This window comes from Parasteatoda tepidariorum, chromosome 8, assembly GCF_982258835.1.
Source record: "Parasteatoda tepidariorum strain Cologne lab strain chromosome 8, Ptep-v5.0, whole genome shotgun sequence".
In the NCBI taxonomy this organism is placed as follows: Eukaryota; Metazoa; Arthropoda; class Arachnida; order Araneae; family Theridiidae; genus Parasteatoda; species Parasteatoda tepidariorum.
Window position 1 is genome coordinate 52,320,928 of NC_141762.1, and position 20,868 is coordinate 52,341,795.

The 20,868-nt window shown below is 28.2% G+C and overlaps 1 protein-coding gene across 8 annotated transcripts in view; it reads right to left on the minus strand.

The window, feature by feature from the left end:
- The window catches only part of LOC107450234 (uncharacterized), an 83,212-nt gene that overhangs the window by 42,374 nt on the left and 19,970 nt on the right, over nt 1-20,868 (minus strand). For 2 of the 8 annotated variants that reach the window (XM_071181392.2, XM_016065984.5), the window contains exons 1-5: nt 12,785-12,935; nt 11,597-11,701; nt 8,174-8,346; nt 1,162-1,259; nt 987-1,076 (exon numbers count right to left, since the gene is read on the minus strand). In XM_071181392.2, the coding sequence (XP_071037493.1) occupies nt 987-1,076; nt 1,162-1,259; nt 8,174-8,346; nt 11,597-11,664 (429 nt within the window). In that variant the 5' untranslated portion in view covers nt 11,665-11,701; nt 12,785-12,935. The other 6 variants (XM_016065985.5, XM_071181390.2, XM_043044560.3 and 3 more) reach the window with 6 other exon arrangements.

A 20,868-nucleotide genomic window follows, 5' to 3' on the forward strand; every position in this document is an offset into this window, starting at 1 on the left:
TTTCTTGTTCGTCTTACCAGTCAATAAATTAAATTTCCTAAAGTTTGTTTTGACAAGGTAGAATTAAGCCTGTATTTTTGTTATGAGGGTGAATATTTCCTCACAGGCGGCAATGGTATGAGAAATGGTTAATGCAACTAGCATTAACTCACAGTAGGTACAGGGGCTGTCTAGGTTTTTCTGAAAGGTACCTATTTTGTGAAAATTTAGACATAATTTGTGAAAAATTAAAAATTACATTAAAAAATCAATACAAAAACATGGTAAAAATATAGATTTATCGTTTCTTAAGGGATACAAAAATAAAATTAAAAGTATTTTGTGAAACTACCGTTTTTCCTAAAATTGAATTTGTGAAACTACCGTTTTACCTAAAATTGAATTTGTAAAAGTACAGCTAAACGGTAGTAAATTCGGCCTGGACAGACCACTGAGGTATTAATTTTCCTGATACTGACTTACACCGTACCGCATTGATGAAATTAAAAAAAGAATAAAAAATTGTGTTCTGAAATGTTTCTTCACTGTAAAGCATATAACTGATTTCTAAAATATTAGGAAAGTTTATTTATATACACTGGATCGTCAAACATTTCAAAATGCTAAATAAAAAAAAAAGTTTAAAAGGTTTATGATAATTTAATTAATAACACTGAATCCTGATTTGGGAGAAAGTTTTGAGGACCATATGCAAGGGGCAACCTATTCAAATTTATTATTATTTAAATTTTATTAATAGGGTACAATAAAGCATACATAATTTCATTTTTTTAATATAAAGTTTTAGTTTTGCACATGGTTTAAGTGTTATTTTCTACTGATTTATTAATAATTCAATTTTTTTCTTCAAATAAACAAAATTTCAACTAGAATCTAAATTTAGTTCAACTAGTTTCTAGAACTAGTTTCTTTTTCTTTAAATAATTAGTTTTATACAGAATGTGAGTTATGATGAAAGGTTTAAAGAACAAATTAGAATTACTTACTGCGCTAAAATTCAAAAAAGAAGAAATATTCTCAGACACAAATTCTAATTTTCCGTCAGAATTGACCACAAATATGAATCCGTCAATAGCCTAAACATGTGGGGGAGAAATCCATTAAATAAAAGAATTACAGGGAAAACTATGTATCACAAAGATTTTATTAAAAGCAATTTACTTCAAGAAGAATGGCGCCAAAAACTTGATTATTTATGATATTTGGCTTGCTAGAAGAAACTTCACTCTGTTGAAGATCATCACAAAGTTCAGTATCACCTAAAAAGAAATTTATTGGTTTTGAATGTTTTATTAATTACAACAGATTAGTACACATTAAGAAAATTTATGCAAATATGGCTGTTAACACCTAAATAAAATGTTTAAAAAGAACTATCTCGCATAACACACAGGGTTATTTCAATTTAGAAATAATATTTCCAGTATTTCGCAGATATAGTAAAACCTCGCTACATCACTATTTTGGGGACCCAATAAATATAGTGTTGTAGAAGGATATATTGTTATATCGAGGGCCTACATACTTTGGGGACACAATAAGACCTTTTTTTTTTAAAATTTTATGTATGTATTAACTATAAATGTATTTATATATTATGCAAAAAATCAATTTGCAGAGTGTTAATTACGGTTAAATATTAAAAACAACTGATATAAATTCAGAAAATAAGATCGTAAACGGAACCTCAAAACCATTTTTATTGAAAATAATCTGATATTTTTGTCTGTTTATGCATTTTTTTGACTGTCTAGTTCAACCCACAAAGTATACATGGAGTCCGAAGCATGAAAATGATTTTCGTTTGTAAATGGTGCTCCATCCACCCTCTACAAAAATAATTATCTTTCAGGCATTAATGTGATGCTTGTGGTCATTTGTGATTGAGATAAGGGAGGTAATTCTAAGAATGGAAGCTCTTGAGGTGGTCAGCAGTGAGTCTTTTCTGGTCAGAAAAGATGGAAAAAAATCGCAAAAGATGATAAAAATAAGATTTTCTTACATTATTTGAAAACCAATAATAAATGAAGAAAATAAGGTTGAAATTTGGAGGGAAAAAATCGTTTTACAGGGACTGATTGCTTCAGAGAATATCGTAATAGTGAGAGGAGAATGACATTCATTCATATGCAAGTTCGTCGAAGCACGAAACATTATTGCAATAAAGGGAGTTAATGTTGTATTGGATATCGTAGTAGCGAGAGTTCACTGTATTTCAGAAAAATTTCAACATTATTTCAGGCCATATTTTATCTACACACTATAATTTTTCACAAGAAAAACACGTTTTATTTGATATGCTAAAGACTCAATTTTGTGAATATCTACATCATATCAATTTTGTGAATATCTACACACTATAATTTTTCACAAGAAAAACACGTTTTATTTGATATGCTAAAGACTCAATTTTGTGAATAATTAACAACCACTTATGACAATATATAGGAAATTCTAATGAAATGTGGAATTTTTACAAGAAATAACTCTCATAAATTTAAAAATTATTTAACTAAAATCTCAAAAACTGATTACTGTAACTAACTAATTTAAGATTGGCCATTTTCCAAATATACCACAGGATTTTCCCAGGTTTCAGATAAAAAAACTTATTGCCAAAATCAAATACTCTAATGATATTAAGTTTTCTCCAAGTTATTAGAACTTTGCCAGACAGCAATATTAAGGTATTTCTCTATTATTAATCTGTTAAAGGAATATGACATTAACGTGATATCTATATCGACTTTTATATTAAGTATAAAATAAAATTATCAGTAAGAACAAATTTTTAATTAAATAACTTTTAAATCAAGCTTCATACATGAGCCAAAGTAAAAAAACAGAAAGTATTTTTAAAAAAAATCAGTAAATATTTTGGAGCAATATACTTAGTCTGAAAAAAAAAAAACCATACAATTTAGTTTTTAACTGGCAGCTAGTTTGGTTGTGCATAACGACTTGTGCATAACGAGACCTAATTTTTTTTTCTCTCTTCCATTTCCCCCAGAAAAGTTGCAAAGTAAATCCACAATCACAAGTTCTTCACAATACAAAAAACAAGTTTCCTCTATAAAAATTACAATGAAAAGCTATAGTCAGACTTTTTTTTACTAAACCAAAACAAGTTTTAACAATAAAAGAAAACTGCAATGACAACAGATTTTCACCATAAATGGAACAAGGTTTCTTCGTGAAAGTTGCAAACTAAATCTATACTCGCACCAGATACGCAGAGACTTTTATTGTCAGCAGAATTTGTATCAACCAGTCACCTCATTGAGATATGAGCTCTTTATTCCCTAAGCCACCCCGGTTCTAACGTTTAATGATGAAGATAAGCCTGAAACTGTTTTTACAATCTTAAAGGTGTTAGACATCGAAATTATATTTAGGTGTAAAAATGTTTGAAAACATTGGCCCATCCTTACAAAAATGTCTGGGGACGCGTGTGGTACACACAAAAGGTTATAAATAATGAAACACTAAACTAAATGTTTTAAGTAAGAACATTTAAATTTGTAATGATGGGATTGATTTTAAGGAATTTGTCCTACATCTTTTCAAAAAAAAAATTAGGTTGCCAGTCCAATTTGATAACCGAGAAGAATAAGGTGAGTGATAATTTTACTACAATATAATATCTATTTCTCAATAAAGTCAAAGTCTTATTCATAAGATTCTCAAAAACAATAAAATTACTAAAAAGTAAAAACGAGTAAAGAAAATAGCAAAATGGTCTGAGTAAAAACAAAGTTAATCATAACTGCATGGTAGAAATCAGAATTTGAACTGATATCATCCATTAATGATTAGGGTAAAAAAAAGTGAAAAACCCCTTTTATGAACGAAACAGCTTTAAACCATCAAGTAAACAGAGAAAAACCAAGAAAAAAAGTAGTTAATTATAAAAAGGCAAACACCTAACTAAAAAGTATACTTTGCTCTAATTTAGAGTAATGTGCAAATTTTACTACAATAGAATAAAATAAAAATAGAATACCACAATAAATAGTTCCACAATTACTTTACTATTTCTAGAAAGCTTTAACAGGCTTCAGAATAATTTTATCAGTATTGTACAACTGATAATTATTTCAAATCAATACATGGGAAAGTTTCGTAGCACTGTTATATTAAAAATCAGTATCAATTAGCTAATATTCTTTCTTACCAATATGCAATTAAAATTTATAATTGTGATCTAGATACCAATAATTAATATTTTTAGATATTAGATTTTCAAATAATTTTAGAGTAGGGTTTCAATAATCTCAAAACAAAGCACAAGCAATATGCCGCTTAATATTTTTGAACAAATGTAATTTTAGAGGATGATTCCTTAATTCTTCATCTAAAAACTCCATGGTATTATTGTATCGTTAATTGGAATCTATTATATTTAAAATTATACAGGGTTGCCACAGTAAAAAATGAACAAAAATAGTTGCTTTTAGTAGCCTTAAGCATGAAAATAGTTGCCTAAAACTATAAAAATAGTTGCCTGAACAGGAGCAAAAATTTATCAAAAATAGTAGCCAAATAATTAAAATTGTATCTTAATTGTCAAATACTATGATAAGGACTGTTCGATGTCAGAATTTTTAAATCGTGATACATCGTTCGTTAGACATCGCGATTTAGCATATGTTCAGAAATTACCTATGGGAAATCAACCAAAAATAAATAAAAAGGAATAAATCTATTACAAAAGAAAATATTAATTCTAAATATATTCTACTATAATATCAACATCATTGTTTAATTTTTTCAATTAAAATAATAAAGTCAAAGTAAAAGCAAACCCAAGATTTATTTCATTTTTCTTAAATAAAAAATGATTTAAGATTTATTGGTTTAAAAATAATACTGTAACAAAATATTTTACATACGTGCATTAAAATTAAAAGAAAAAAAAAAAACAAAAGTAGAAAACAAACCAAAGAAATGTTCACTTTAGAAAAAAAAATTTTTTTAAATTATTTGTTGGAAAAAAAAACCATGCTTTTGAAACATCATTAGAACCTCTTTTATTCAATTATTTAAAATAATATAAAGAAGTATTAACTAATGGTCAAATTCTGTACTGAATAAATGTAAAAATATTTTTACTTTATTATTATTTTCGTTTTTGAAAATAAAAGATTTATTTCTTTAAAAATGACACTGACTATCTAACAAATTATATAACAAACAAGTATTGAAAGAATTTTAATAAAATTTTTTAAAAAAATACTTCAAGTACCAATGTTAAATAGCGTCTAAACATTACTAAACTCCTTATTTAATTTTTTTTTTAAATTTTGTTTTTTAACTAATAGCCAAATTTTTTTAAAACTTTGTTTTCAGTTTCTCAAAAATAAAAGCAAATTAAATAAAGGTAAGTTTTATTTTAATTTTTTTATAAATAAAAACAACTGAACATTTATTGGTTTAAAAATAATCAAATTATTATACTTACCTACATTAAATAAATTTGAAAAAAACTAACTTTTTATAACAAAATTAAGTACAAAATACCCCTAATAAATTGTATCGCTTAAAATGAAAAATAATAATTGAAAAAAACCAATGAAGAAACTTTTTTAATTTATATTTTCTTTTCATTGTTCTATTGAGTTCAGAACGAAAATTTAAGATAACAGCGATTGTGCAGCAATCGCAAAGTAACAGTAGGTCTACGAAAAATAAGTATAAGTATAAAAATAACTTCGCTAAGAGTAAAAAAGTCTCTCAATAGTCGCCTATTCCTGAAAATAGTTGTTTTTTTTAGCCTTTTCAGGCAAAAAAAGTCGCCTAAGGCCGAAAATAGTAGCAAATAGTCGCATTTTAGTAGCCTGTGGCAACCCTGAATTATATGAAAGAGATAGATCAATAATTCATAAACTGCAAAACTCTTTGATCTTATAATTGTTGAAAGTAATAAGTAGGCACATAGATCTTGAAATCATTATAAACATTATATAATTTAAAATTGTTCATACTTTCCTTTTCATAGAATTACTTAATTCCAAAAGAATTTGAAATACTGAGTCTTTCTGGTAAGGCTAAGCCTGAACCTTGTAGACAGTTCTTAAAATTGGATCAAAAATATAAATTCTAAGAATATGAACTTTTCCAATAGTGTACAAAAATAAGAGCTAAAAATAAGGATATTTATTTTTTATCACGAAAATCAGGGCAACTACAAACTTTGCTTTTTACATTTAAAAAGAAAAAAAAACCCTCACCTACTTCATTATTGGATTTCCTTAAAAATTTTATACATGGGCCAAGTGGGAGTTATAAAAACAAGCTGTTGTTTTGCACTCTTTTTTGCTTTCACATTTTAACTTTTTTCTTAAATATTTCTATGAGCAGTGCTCGGAACATTAGACTTTGGATGTAGATAATGAATAAGCTAACTCAGGCTGTGTAGCGAAATCTTTGAACAAAAAATAAGAACCTTTTAAGTACTTTTTAAGCACTCAAAAAAAAAAAAAAAAATTCAAGCACTGTATACATTGATAAAATACAAAATAATTTTCAAAGACTTTAGATGATCATTAGAAAATAACAAGTTTCTGACACAGAGTTCTTTTCTTAATTATATTAGCCATTATAAAATGATCGAGAAATTTTTCGGTTCAATATCAGAGGGTGGAAAATGAGTCTGAAATTGAGTATACAGTGGGTGATCGGTTAACGAACTGATCGGTTAACGAACAAATCGGTTAACGAACACTTTCACGAAAGATTTTTGTGTTCGGATAACGAACACATATTCGGATAACGAACAATTTCAAGAAAGATTTTTTGTGTTAGGACAACGAAAACATATTCGGTTAATGAACAAAACGAATTCTAACGAACACTTCTCTTCCTGAAAAGAAATTTATATTAAACATTTGTGATCATTTTGCATACAAAATAAGATCACTGAAAGGAGAAATGTTTAAAGAAGATGAACTAACGACAGAAGAACTCCAAGAAATTTTGAATGAAGAACACCAAGAAACACAGCGAAATGTGTCTCCTACTCTTGATGTACTAATGATGAAAGAGGACCAATGCCGACATCTGCCATTAAAGATATTATGAAAAAGTGGGAGGATGTCAGAGCAATGGTCTTAGAATGGCACCCAAACCAAGCTGATGTCAGTAGGTTTGGGGATCTTTACAACGACAATGCTATTAGTTACTTCCGGAAAATCCTGAAAAAGAGAGAAAAGCAATCGACATTGGATCGCCCCATAAGCATAAAATGAAAAGGATTGATTAATATGCAAGACTATATGTATGTATAATTTTTTAAAAAACTTATTAAGAAATTATACATTTTTTAAAATTTAATTTTTAGGGTCTCCAGAACGAATTAATCGATTTCACATAGAAGTCTATGGTAAATCGATGATCAGTTAACGAACAATTCGGATAGCGAACATAGTCTTGGAACGGATTATGTTCGTTAACCGATCACCCACTGTATTTTGCAAAATGCAGCAGAGTTGCACAGGAGAAGGCAATAATCTCACCGAACCTAGCTCAGTAGACGCACAGGCGGACTCGGAAGTATTTCATCAAACATGTAAAATGATTGGCACTTTCATACGCTATGGATCGACAGTAAGCCGAAATAGATTGGGGTTAAATGAATTGTGAAAACATTGAAAACTCGCTTTTGCATAATTCATGGCGAAAATCAACATGGTAAAGAAAAAAATTCTCATTTTTGAAAAGGGAAAATTACGCACTTTTTAAAAACACCCAATGAAAATAAGCACCTTTAAGCACTTTTTCAAAATGTTACGCACCATGTAACTTTGTTTTTTAAGTTCTTGTTCATTATCAAATTCAGTAATATTATGGTCTTATCAAATACACTTTATTTTTTTTCCTTGGCATTTTTTAATTGCCTTTCTGCTACATCTTGACGATTTTTGTCAACATTTGAGAAATTTAATCAGTTTTTCTAATTAAATATTTACCTTCCTATCAGGGAAAGTAAATATTTACATAAGCTATTATTAAGCTGGAACTGTCACTTGTAGGTAAATATTAAAATCTTAATATATATTTCACTTATTCATTTATATAAAGATGAACTTCTGACCAGACCCCCAACAGGGGTCATCCCAGGAAACTTATTTACATAAATTTCTTTTTTAAACTTACAAAAATTGAAATTACTAACCTAATTCTTTTTGAGAGCGAATTTGATTAACAGTTTCTTTTAATATGGCACACTTGTCTGGTTTACAAGAAAGCGAACTCATGTCAGATGGGCTAGCAGAAACAAGTTCTGCCAGTTCTTCAATGTGAATATTTTCTTGTTCTCTACGGCGTTTTTCATTAAGGCACTTATTTCTGAAAATAAAACAAATCTACATTCATTAAGCAAACTTTAAAAACACTACAGAAAACAAAATAATCAAATTTGCGGTAAAAATTATCAAATATGAGCACAAGGATAACGAAAAGATTAAAAATTCAAAATCTATGGTATATATCATGGCTGTCCAACTGGTGGCCTGCGGGCCGCATCTGGCCCGCCAGCACATATTGTGCGACCCGCCATTTTCTTATTCAGGCTGATCACCCTAAGTTTTCCCATTAAAATATAAGCAAATTGTTTTATAATCCTTCTGTTCCATTGTTTTATAATTAATAATTCAACTATTAATTGTTATTGTATAAGAGGTAAGAGGTTATTGTTCAACTTTTTCAAACTGCGGCCCGCCAGGTGATCAGTGACCGGAATTCTGGCCCGTGGGCTCTTTGCAGTTGGACAGCCCTGGTATATATACTAAAAAATTGACATCTCTAATTAAGTAACTCTTCGAAAATTTATTTTAAACTATGTCATTTTATTTTTGATAGGAAGTTTTTAAAGTTTAAAAGTTAATTATGCCTAAAGTCAAAATTCTCATTGTGTTTTTCAGTTTTTCGTATGCTACAGCTTAGTCACCAATGCCGCTAAAATCTGGTGATTTTTATGGTGCATAGATCAGTGTGGAAATTTTGCCTTTTGCTTGTTTGTCATTATGCCTCTTCTTTCTTTCATGTTATTTTTTTTTATATCATTAAATTGCTCTTTTTTTGTGGTGCAGTGGTGTTCTGTAACCTCAGCAATTGAAAGAAAAAATCAATATTTCCTTATCTCTAGAACGTGATTATAAAATGTTGCTTTAATACTGCAGATTGTGATACAATTTATTATTATTGTAACACTTTACCATTCTTGTCAATATTTCATTATAAATGTTACAAGATGTTCATGTTTTATTGGTTATCTATCAATAACTGATTTTGAATATAAATACTTAAAAAAAAAAAATGTGAAAAAACAGAAGATTGGGCAAGTCCTATATAACTAAGACAATGAAACACACTCAAAATTCGGATAGCAGTATGTTAAGAATTTAAAAATTTAATCGACTTTAACGCCAGAGAGTTACAAATCCTCTTTCCATTCTCTCTTTATGTAAATAAATAAATTAATATTCAATAAAGTGTTTTTAAAACAAAGTAAAAAGTTTTATTGAAAATATAAAATATTGTCTAGCAGAGTGCCAACAGTACTTTTTATTGTAATTTTATCATGTAAATGAAATTGATAAGAAATTTTCATTGGGAATTAGTGAATTAGATTCATTTAATTTTGAACCTGATCAAATGAGAATGTTTTTAAGATTCAGACAATGATAAATAAATTATATTATTTGTTATGATTTGAATCTGTGATATAGTTTTACTTTGTGATAATAAATATAAAAAAAAAGAGTTATTACTAAGGAATTACATGGAAATCATAGAATTACATGGAAACAATGAATTTGATTGTTTCAAAGTCTGAAAAACTTTGAAACAGTCAAAAGCTTGCTTGGAACTTACAAGTTCTTAGTGAGCTCAACTAGTTCCGTGTAACTAAACTTGACAATCTAATGTGCTAAGTTCACACAGTAATGGAAGCTTTATTTTAATAATACAATAAATAGTTTCAACCACTAAGCTATAATACAAATAGAGAAAGCCTAGAGTTATATTTCCAGGGGTCTGTTTAGGTTTTAATGAGAGGTACCTATTTTGTGAAAATAAAGACATAATTTGTGAAAATTAAAAATTACATTAAAAAATCAACAGAAAAATATGGCAAAGTAGGAAGACATTTTCAAAAATTGTCACGACACATAAAATTCATTTATGACTAGTAAATTTTCATAAATTTTTCCCCATATATTTAAAAGTAATTTTGCTATTGTAAAATTTTGGGCTTAAAATTGTATCTAAATTTAAAAATCCATAAAAATCGATGTCCATTGTTAAATTCCAACTTTAATTTTTTTTAAAAAAGACATGCATTTAACAGTATTTTCTAAACTAAAAGTTATTTTCATTGTGAGAACATTTCCCACATTGTCATATAGAAAAAAGTTTCACAGAGAAATAAATGCTTCATAAAAAAATAAAGGTCTGTTAGAATACATTTAGAACAATGTTTGAATGTTTAGAATAATTTCAACTTCCTGTAAAGTTTACAGAGGGAGCGCCTCATCATTGTTTATTTTTCATTTTTAAATCTGCGAGAAAAAAGCTTACTATAATATGACGTAAGCGATCCGTTAGGCTACCACACTATACAATCTGACCAAGTACATGCTACCTATTTGTATATGCTTAATTAACTCGGGATTTATCGGTTCTTACGGGGATACAAAAACAAAATTTTAAGAGACGGGATAGAGAATCTTAGAACTTACTTTTTTAAAAGCATTTTGTGAAACTACTGTTTTTCCTAAAGTTGAATTTGTGAAGGTACCACTAAACAGTAGTAAATTTACCATAGACAGACCCCTGAATTCATAATCTTTCTTTATCCCAAACATCAGAGTTCCTACAGTCAAATGCTCCCTCTCATTAAAAGATTTTGACGGAGAAAGAAGGGTGTTGTGTTTTGTGCAACAATTGAGGTAGATATTTTTTTTCGAAGATTTTGCCACAGATAAATTAATAGTTATTAGAAATATAAAGAATGGAGATTTTAACCAATTTAAATTTTTTCCCCGTTTTGGCGAATTTTTCACATTTTTACCACTTATTTTTGGCCTTATTTTTTTCACTTATTGCCATAGTCCTGGCAAAACATGATCTATGATAGCTAAAATCTAAAACATGACAGAATTAATCAACTCTCAACAATACTTACACAATTTCAATAAGAAATTTAAAATAACTTAATATATTTTTGCAAAGTAATTTAAAATTATAATTATCAGTTATAAGGACAATAAAAATGAGAATTCCAAATAAAAGATAGGATATAGATTTGCTCATTTTGTTTTAAAAAATTGTTTTCATTGAAAAATATATTTGAGAGATTTAAAACTAAGACTTCCAATTTACGAATAATTTTAATTTAAGCATGTTTAAAAACTATAAGCTTAAAGCTGACAAATTATAGTCCTGTTGAAAACTGTATTGTTCAAATTTCAAATTATGAAAAAGATTGAGTTTAATTTTTGTTAATCTTATAAAAAAACTAAAAGAAAAAAATAATAATATGAATTTAACTTACATTTGTGAATAGGGGTTTGAATCAGATTTGAATTTAACTTACATTTGTGAATAGGGTTTTGAATCAGATTTCTTTCGTTTCTTTGTACCTACATGAGAGGCAACACTCATCGTAAATACTCATCCAAAATGTGAAGAGAGAGTGACCCTAAAATAAAATATATATATTATTAAATATAAGTAATTAATTTGAATATTTATGACATTGAAACTAAGACTTTAGTACACCATTAATTCATTAAAAATTTATGTTATTAATACATCCAAGACAAAAATGCAAGTGATAAACAAGTTCATTAAGATAAGCATATTTAGCTGAGAAATATCCTTAAGACATGCATATTTAGATGTGACTATCCTTAACTAATAGAAAATATGCAAATTTAAAATGACATGAAACTATATTACCTCATAAAATTTTTTAAAAGCAATAAAAATTATTCTAAAAAAATTAATAGCACATTGTGAACATTCTACAATACTTTAGGTAAAATTGTTAAAATTATGAAATTCAAAAATTTAATATTGACCTTCACTTTTCCTACATGCTGGTCACTGACCCAAATTCCAAGGTCAACAGTGACCACTTCAAGTTTCAAACACAGTTGGATGCTTTAATTAGCAATTAATAGTAAAAACAGAAAAAATATCTCGCATGAGAGGGAAAAAAAGGGTTAGAACAAGAATTTTCTTACCTTAAAACAAACCGGACCGAATGACCTAGTTTCGATGGGTCGTAAAAGTTTAGGCCTAGTCTGTAATGGCACCCCCCATAAATAAATAATAAATTACGAGAATCTCATATTTAAACTTTATTATTATATTTCTTACACATAATAATGAAGAAATTTGCAAGCTAATGCATTAATTCTGGATACATTTCAAAATAAGGAAAATAATTGTTTACTAACCATCTGTTTAAATTTGTGTTTTCAGACATTTTATTGACACCTTATTATTCTGAGAAGGGTATTGTAAAATAATAAAATTCAGTATTGTTTAAAAGTTAAAAAGCGTCGTGGTCAATGTCAAGTTCTCGGTCATTACGATTAAGTTCAATACGAAGTATGCATAACCTATATTCCGTCTCCGGACAGACAACTTTCTGTTGTGCCGCTGTTGTTAAAATATTTGATCAGAACAACATTGATTTATATTTTCTAGACAAAGAAGTCAAAGCGATAAAATATAATGTTGGTAAACAAATCAGTTTAATAACAATCCTACGTACCTCTTGAAAGTGGCATAATTAATGTCCACAACATCTGTCCCTCCATTTTGTTTCGTCAACAAAAGTCACTTTTGCCAAGATGGAGAATCACAACGTCTGAGAAGTTGAGGAGAGAGTAGTCGATAAGCTGGCTAGGAAAACTTCCCGGTGTAAAACCTGGCGTTAGAGGCGATACTGTTTCGGAATGATAGTTTCGTTTTGTCGTCTTTTGTTTACGTATTACGTTTTTTTTCTTTTTTTTTCTTCCTTTTTTAATTTTTTTTATTTATCTTCTTTCCCTTTTATGATTCTGGTGCATTTTATAAAAGTATACTATTTAACACTACAAATTTTAGGGTTCTGAATAAACATTTAAAAATAAACACAAACAGATAATTTGAAATCAAACAAAAAGAAAAGCGTTAAAAATTAAGCTTTAACGAAAATTATTTACACAGAATTACATATCAATATTTATATAAAATATTTAGATGAAAAAGATTACAGACAAAAATATGTATAATATTATGCAAGTTAAATTTATTTATTATTATTTTACTCATTAGTCGATATTTATTCCTTTATTTAAATTGAGAATAATGACGCGCAATCGATATCAGGGTAAATAAATAATAGTGTTTAATTTTTCTCATAAATTTTTATAGCGTATATTCAAATTAGAACGAAAATCTGCTTTGAAGCAAATACAACAATAGAGAAAAAATGAGATAAAATGTATATACTACTTTTTTATAAGAAAGATTAGAATTATATGTTTTTTTTTTTCTTACTGAAAAATTTAAGTTGACATTTATTTTATGCGTTATTTAACCCTTTACTTAAAAATATTTACGCGTTTAATCATACTTAGGTAAACATATAATGCATCAGTACTGTTTAATATTTTCTTCCATTGGACTAATTAAATTTGATTAAATTTTCTTTAAGAAAGGAACTGCTTTAAAAAAAAGTGCAATATATTTTATCAATATTTAGTAATAAAAAATTAGGGAATAGGTTGTCTAAGTCTTATTTACTAAAAAAATGTCAAAAAATTTAATTTTTCTAAAATTTGTAAAAAATATAATTTTTATGAACAATTTAAACAAACTGACCAAGAAAGAAACTTTTACACTTAACTATAACAAGATTCTAAAAACTTCCAAAGGCTATTTTTAAATATTCTTATTTAACCTTTGCAAGACAATTAAATTTAATAAAATATTTTAGTAAAGAAAAACCATAAGAATTGAGGCCATGTACTTCCTGAATGAAGTGATCTGCTTTATCTTTACTTTTTTCAACATTTAAAGTGGTTTATTAAAACTCGTATAATTTAAGAGATAAAAACAATGTCAATTTTAGTGGCTTGTATTGTTGTCAAAAACAAGTAAGACTGTTTTATTCCCACTGTCTTTCAAAGGGTTAATATAATAGCTTGTGTATCACTAATGTAGATTAGATTACAAATCAGATTTTTGACAAATTTTTTTAGCACAATAGCAACATATTGAACAAAAATGAGCTAATTTTCAGGATATCAAACTATAAAAAATTAAAGATTCTACATTCTACAAAAACTACATTTTTCGAAAAAAATATTTATTTCAAAAAAGGTTAGTTAGATAACTAATAATGCGACGCATTTATCAAGTATAAGGAAGCCACCCAAACTAAAGATAATTTGGATTTTTATTATTACGGACGGTAATTATAGAAAACACTGTATGCAATTTGTTTCTTCCGTTTGGTTCAAGTTTTAATGCTACGCCTAAGCTCCTTTCTACGAAGTAGGTAGACGAAAAAGCTAAAATGTGCATTACTACTTCTCTTCAGAAAAGAGGATAAGAATTCTTCACTTTAAATCAATGAAATCTTTGCAAGTAAAATATCAAAAGCTAAGGGTATACTGCCATGTTTCAAATCAATCAACTAGTCCTGAAACCTATGAGCAATTAAAATACATCTAAAGAAAATGGTCCCTAAGTTGAGTATCTGAAAATTATATTTATTTTTTATGTTTTTCTTAGCTTGCTTGAGACGTGAGCAAACAAACCATTAATTTTCTAACTAGACCTGAAAATTTAATCTATCAGTTAGTAGCCAGCTGACTCTAAAAACTTAGTAGCCATTTTTTCCTTAAACCTAATGAGACAGTGACCAATACCGATAGGGATTATTCATTTAATAGCCACTTTTTGTTTCCTTTTTTTGTGCTTAGATTAAGTTTTATATATATATATATATATATATATATATATATATATATATATATATATATATATATATACAGTGAATTCGCGATAACTCGAATCTGATAGGACTGATGAAAAACTTCGACATATCGGAAGTTCGACTTACCGTTAGTTTCGGTTTTGGACTTTCAAAATATTGTCGGATTATTTAATTAATGATTATTAATTACAAATCTTCTAAATGCTTACAATATTTAAGATCATTTTTCTGACAAGCCATTTACGATAAGACTGTTTGAAGTACACTGGTCCATCGGCAACTTTGCTGTTGTGTCACTATGCGCTGCACTTTTCTTTTTTTAGAGAAGAATTTCCGATCCAATTTTCTTACATAGTCTTCAGATAAACTGATGCCATCCAAAACTTTTTGTTACACTTGTAATCCAAAGGATACGTTTTTACATTCTTGAAACATCGGGGATTTCGGTATTTTCCAATAACAAGCAAGGACAATTTCTCTGTCCCAGACGCATTTCCTCCAACTAGGACAGTCAAACGTTCCTTGCTCATTTTACCCCCTGAGGAGTTTTCATCCTTAAACATCATAGTCTTATTTGGAAGACATTTAAAAAATAAACCCATTTCATCAATATTGAAAACATCATTTTCACTGTATCCTTGAAGTAAATTTGGTAACGTTTCATTTAACCACTGTTCACATACTTCAAGAGGGACAGCTTTAGCTTCTCAATGAAGAGTGCGAAAGACAATATTGTGTGTGTGTTGCAAAGGAAGGGGCAAGATATCAGCTCCTAGGCTTTTTTTCTTGCTTTAAAAGATCCAAAACAAATCTAGTTAAAGGGAGTAAAATTCGAGTAATCGAGAATAATTAACATGAAATTGAAGATAAAAGGGTCGGGACCTCATAAAAAAAAATCGAGTTATAGTAATATTCGAGTTATCGTACTTCGAGTTATAGCGAATTGACTGTATATATATATTAAATATTAGAAATAATCAACTGCTATAAAAAGTTAATTCAACAATAAAAATAATATAAATATATGACAAAATTTAGTTCAACACACTAACTTGACTTCACTGTGCAAGAAAATTTGAAGCAAAAAAGAAAAAAAAAAAATTTTTTTTTATTGGTTTATTTAAGTTACCACTTTTTTTGTTGAACGCCAAGTGGCGAGTGGTCATTTTCGGACTATCTCTGAGTGACACTTTTCCTTGTCTAGTGCACAATCTCTCATAGACTTTGATATTAACAGAATTGGCATCAACTCATAAACTAGTTTTAATAATTATCTTTAAAAACACTGACACTCTACTATTTCTGCAAAAGCAACCCAAAGTTGTCTGCAATCAATTTAATATTATAACTTATTTTATAATAAATGTCTTGTAGATGTATTATCAAAAATCTTTTATTTCCAATACAATTTGACTTAAATGCCCCGTTTTATCAATGAATTTATTTTATGTTCATATTTATTTCATGAAAAATTATTTTGCATTAAATTAATCAACTTTCAAAAAAAAAAAAAAAAAAAAAAAAAAAAAAAGAAGCCACAGAAGTTTTCTAAATTTTACAAAAAAAAAAAAAAAAAAAAAAAAAAAAAAAAGCTTTCTCGTTTTACACATAGGAAAAAAAAACTTTTCTGCAAGAAAGCTCAAGTTTGGAGTTCTGTCTCAGCCTTTGCCAGACATAGTTCAAAACCCGCTTTAACAGATCAGAATTTCAAAAAAAATAGTAATTTTATAAAAATAGCGACATTAATTTGGTACTTATTGTTCAATTTGAATAGATTAAAAAACTGCCAAACATAAAACAATCTTTATAATTGGGTACTTGCATTTCAAGAAGAAGATCACTGATACCCACACATGTGACCTAACATCAGTGCCAGCTGATCGTTTATAAGAAAAATGGCGTTTTAACGATCTATTTTTCGATATTGCCCTTGATTTGCATTTAGTTTTTTCAAAATTCCGGTACATTTTACATACGATGTTATTACGACACGCGAAATTCAAATAGCGCATTTGGCATTTGAGTCGCTCGTATTCGAATAGCGTATTGAATACGCACCGGTTTCATGATAAATTTATTTGATGATTCGTTGGTTATTTTTCGGCTCTTATTGCAATTTATTTTCAAATATGTTTCTTGCATTCTGGTATTTTTATTCATTTATATATTATGTACATATTATATTTATTTATTATTACGACATGCGAGAAATTCGAATAGCACATTTGAGTCTCCACTTTTTGATGCGACGGTTTGGTCATTTTTTCGATCGATTTTTCGGCAGTTATTGCTAATAATTTCCGCAAGGTTTTTAAAATCCCGATATTTTTGATATGATATAATTTATTACAGTCTCGACATCTACATTTAAGTAATCACTTTTTGACGAGTCTGTTTCACATGATTACGTCGAACGTCTAGTTCTAACGTCGATCGCTTTCTCCAGTTATTCTCATATTGCCTCATATTTCACAATTTTTAAAATCCCGGTGCTTTCTTTAAATAAATTAAATTAAAATTTATCGATATTATGTTATATGTTGATAACGATTCCGATTACCTGCTATACCGCGTCAAATATGCCGAAACTCGTCAGGGAGACGTGTAATTTTCCATCGCGAAAAATAGAAGCCAGCAGATTTATGTTTATGCATTTTTAAACTTTTCCATGAAAAAAATATTGCAGTTAAAAAAAAAATTCAGAAGAAATTTCAACTATATATATATACACAGGGTTATTCATAATTCCCTCCGGGGCTTCGAAGCGTTATAGTAAAAAAACGAAGACGAATATGGCAAAAAAGAACAAATGAAATTATTCGGAAAGTATTCAAGTTTTAATTTAAGCAGTTGCCGGTAGGTGGCAGTAACATGCACCACTGAAGCCAGTTGTAGTAAAGAAAAATGGCGTTTACAGGCGGAGAAAATTATATATATATTGCGGATATAATCGTGTGGGTTGATGAAAAGATTATATATTTTTTTTATAAAATTTCATCCTATTTTTTTTTTCAAACTGTATGTTATTTTTTTACTTATTATTTCCCCCTTTTTCTTCATATGTCTATTATTTTTCTTTGTTTTATCTTCATTTTGAACTTATATACCTTTTGGAGGAAGATTAGGCTCTGGGAATTTTCTACATCTTAGCACCTGTGTAAATTATTTGCTTTCGAAAAAAAAATTAAAGTAGTATAATATAATTCGAAAATATTATAAATGTCTCTCTCTCAATTATATAATGCTTTAACAGCATTATAATGAATAAGAAGTCACGCTTGAGAAATTCAATAATAACGAGAATTGATTAAATACATCTTTATTTTAGATCTGGACTGAAGTTGCATCTTCCAAGGGCGATCAAATATTAAAAGAGAAAGATTTAACCTTGAAAACAAATTATTGGGCAAAATCAATCACACACATTGATGGATTATTTATTAGTCTATAATATTTATTTCATCACATGAGGGCAATGATAAATCATGAATTAATTATAAAGAACAATATACCATTTCTGAGAAAAAGCTTTTAAATTATTACTAAAAAGAAATAAAATATATTTTTAAAGATAACTTATTTTTAATCATTAATATTATTTCTTGTTATTGCAACTTAGAATAGGTTTGTATTTTTGAAGAAATTTTTTTTAGCATGAACTGATTTTTTGTGACAGAGCACAGCATTGTTATGTAATAAATTCTATCAGTTTAGTCTGCCATTCAAATGTAGATTACCGTTAGCACTAACTAAAATCAACATATTTTATGTGTCTTTATACTTGACTGTAACCCCCTTTAACAATGATAGCATTTTAAATGCAAAATTAAATCAATAGATAAAAAATTAAATAGTTTAGAGAACTGTTAAGGTATCATTGAGTGTTTCCAAATCAATAAATTGTTTGCATTGCCTAGAATTAAATAATATTAGGTATTAGACCATAAAAATTGACATTGAGTAATTCAAAATTCGATCAATAGGTTAAAAGATATATCTATATATATTTTTCTTTTTTTTCTCTTTCCCTTTCCGATTGCTAATTTACAAACCAACTGACTAAAAAAAAAATTATTGTGGAGATTTTTTTCTTGATTGTAGTTGGTCGCAATTATAATGTAAATTTTTATTTCTTTAGAAATTTTTTACCTGAACTAAAAAACATATAAAAATAATTTTTATTTATTTATTGAATGTTATTATTATTTTTAAGAAATGCACGGCGGGAGAGTAGGTCATTAAACGCCGCTGGATTGGGAAATCACTTCCGGGTCAATATCAAAAGAGGAAAAATTCGACAAGTCACACATTATTTATAAAATAGCGCAGATTGTTGTCTCCAGATTCAGAAAATAAATTATTTAAAAATTTTGAAGACTTAAAACTTTAAATACAAGAAAGGTAATACTTACTACGTATGAAATTCATCTCGTAGATCAGGTATAATCACTGTCAATATCAGTTACACTATCCTATAAAATGAAATTTAAAAAAAATACTTATAACAATTAAAAATGCAATCATAGAAAGACATTTTCATAAAACTGAGTGCATTTTAAGGTATCAAAATTTTAATTACAAGCAGATTTCCTGGCTTCTGTCTTAAGATATTTTATACAGTATAAAATATGTTAAAATTAATTATATTAAAAGTTGATATGATATTTAGTTCAAGAAATCGGTAAGTTTTCTTTTTTTACTTCAACAGAAACAAGATATTCTTTCAAGATTTTTAATGTATACAAAGAGATATCACCGACTGTCATCATTGCAGAGCCTTAACTATTGAAGCTAGAAACATAAAATTAAGACAATGGGTTACTTTTACGACGTTGGGTTGGCACTCGCTAAGGAAGGATTTTTTCAGATTCCACCCTAATGACCGGGATAGCCTGGTTGGTAATGCACTGGGCCCATGTTCTAGAGGTCGTGGGATCGATCCCCGCCGGTCAAAGACTCCGTGTGATAAATGGTGACGTATAAAATAAAATAAAATATTCCACCCTAAAGGAAAATAAATAAGAGGGGAAAGATTGTAATTTATAATAATAAAATGTAGAGTTTGTGTGTGTATGCCTGTCTCCACTTATAACTCCAGAAACATTTGCGAGATCGTCTTGAAATTCGGACTATGGGGAGAAAGGGATAATTTTAGTCCTCCATCCTAAATTTAATTCAAAATTTTCTATTAGATCATTCGTTAGAGACATTTGAACAATGAAATTTTCCTACTGGTTTAGCATTTGTCATTATTTTATATTAAACTATAGACGGTTCTATTCTCTTATCAAACAATTGAAGATAACATTACTGATTTTTCTTGGCTTATAGCTCTCATTGTTAAAAAAAAAGAAGTTTATTGCATTCTTTAATAAACTAAGTTAAGGTTTCTATACTATCAGGGCTAATTGGGTATAATATGAAAAAAACACAACTACTTCGACTTAGTAGGAACAACATATGACGCAATGCTAAACGAATGGAATTTAGTTGTTGTTTATTTAGTTATTGTTATTAGTAATTGTTGTTATTTGTTTTAGTTGTTGTTCTTTATTTAGTTGTATTTAGTTTCAATAACTTTTCTTTATAATGCAATAAAATCTGGCGAGCAGCTATTTAAACGATCGAACACTTCGTTTGTTTATTTGTGGCTTGAAGTTAGGCTCGCAGAAAATGCCGTTCATGGGTTAAATTTAGTAGGAACAACACAACCTGTGACGTAGGCTATATTATACCCAATTCAGGGGCTCTAAACTAAGTGATGCACGAGAACGTGGTAACGTGCGTCACCAAATTAATATTCCTAAAGTTTTCTGAAACCACATATATATTTCGTTTATAGTCATACTTTTAAAAATTAAAACGTGTTT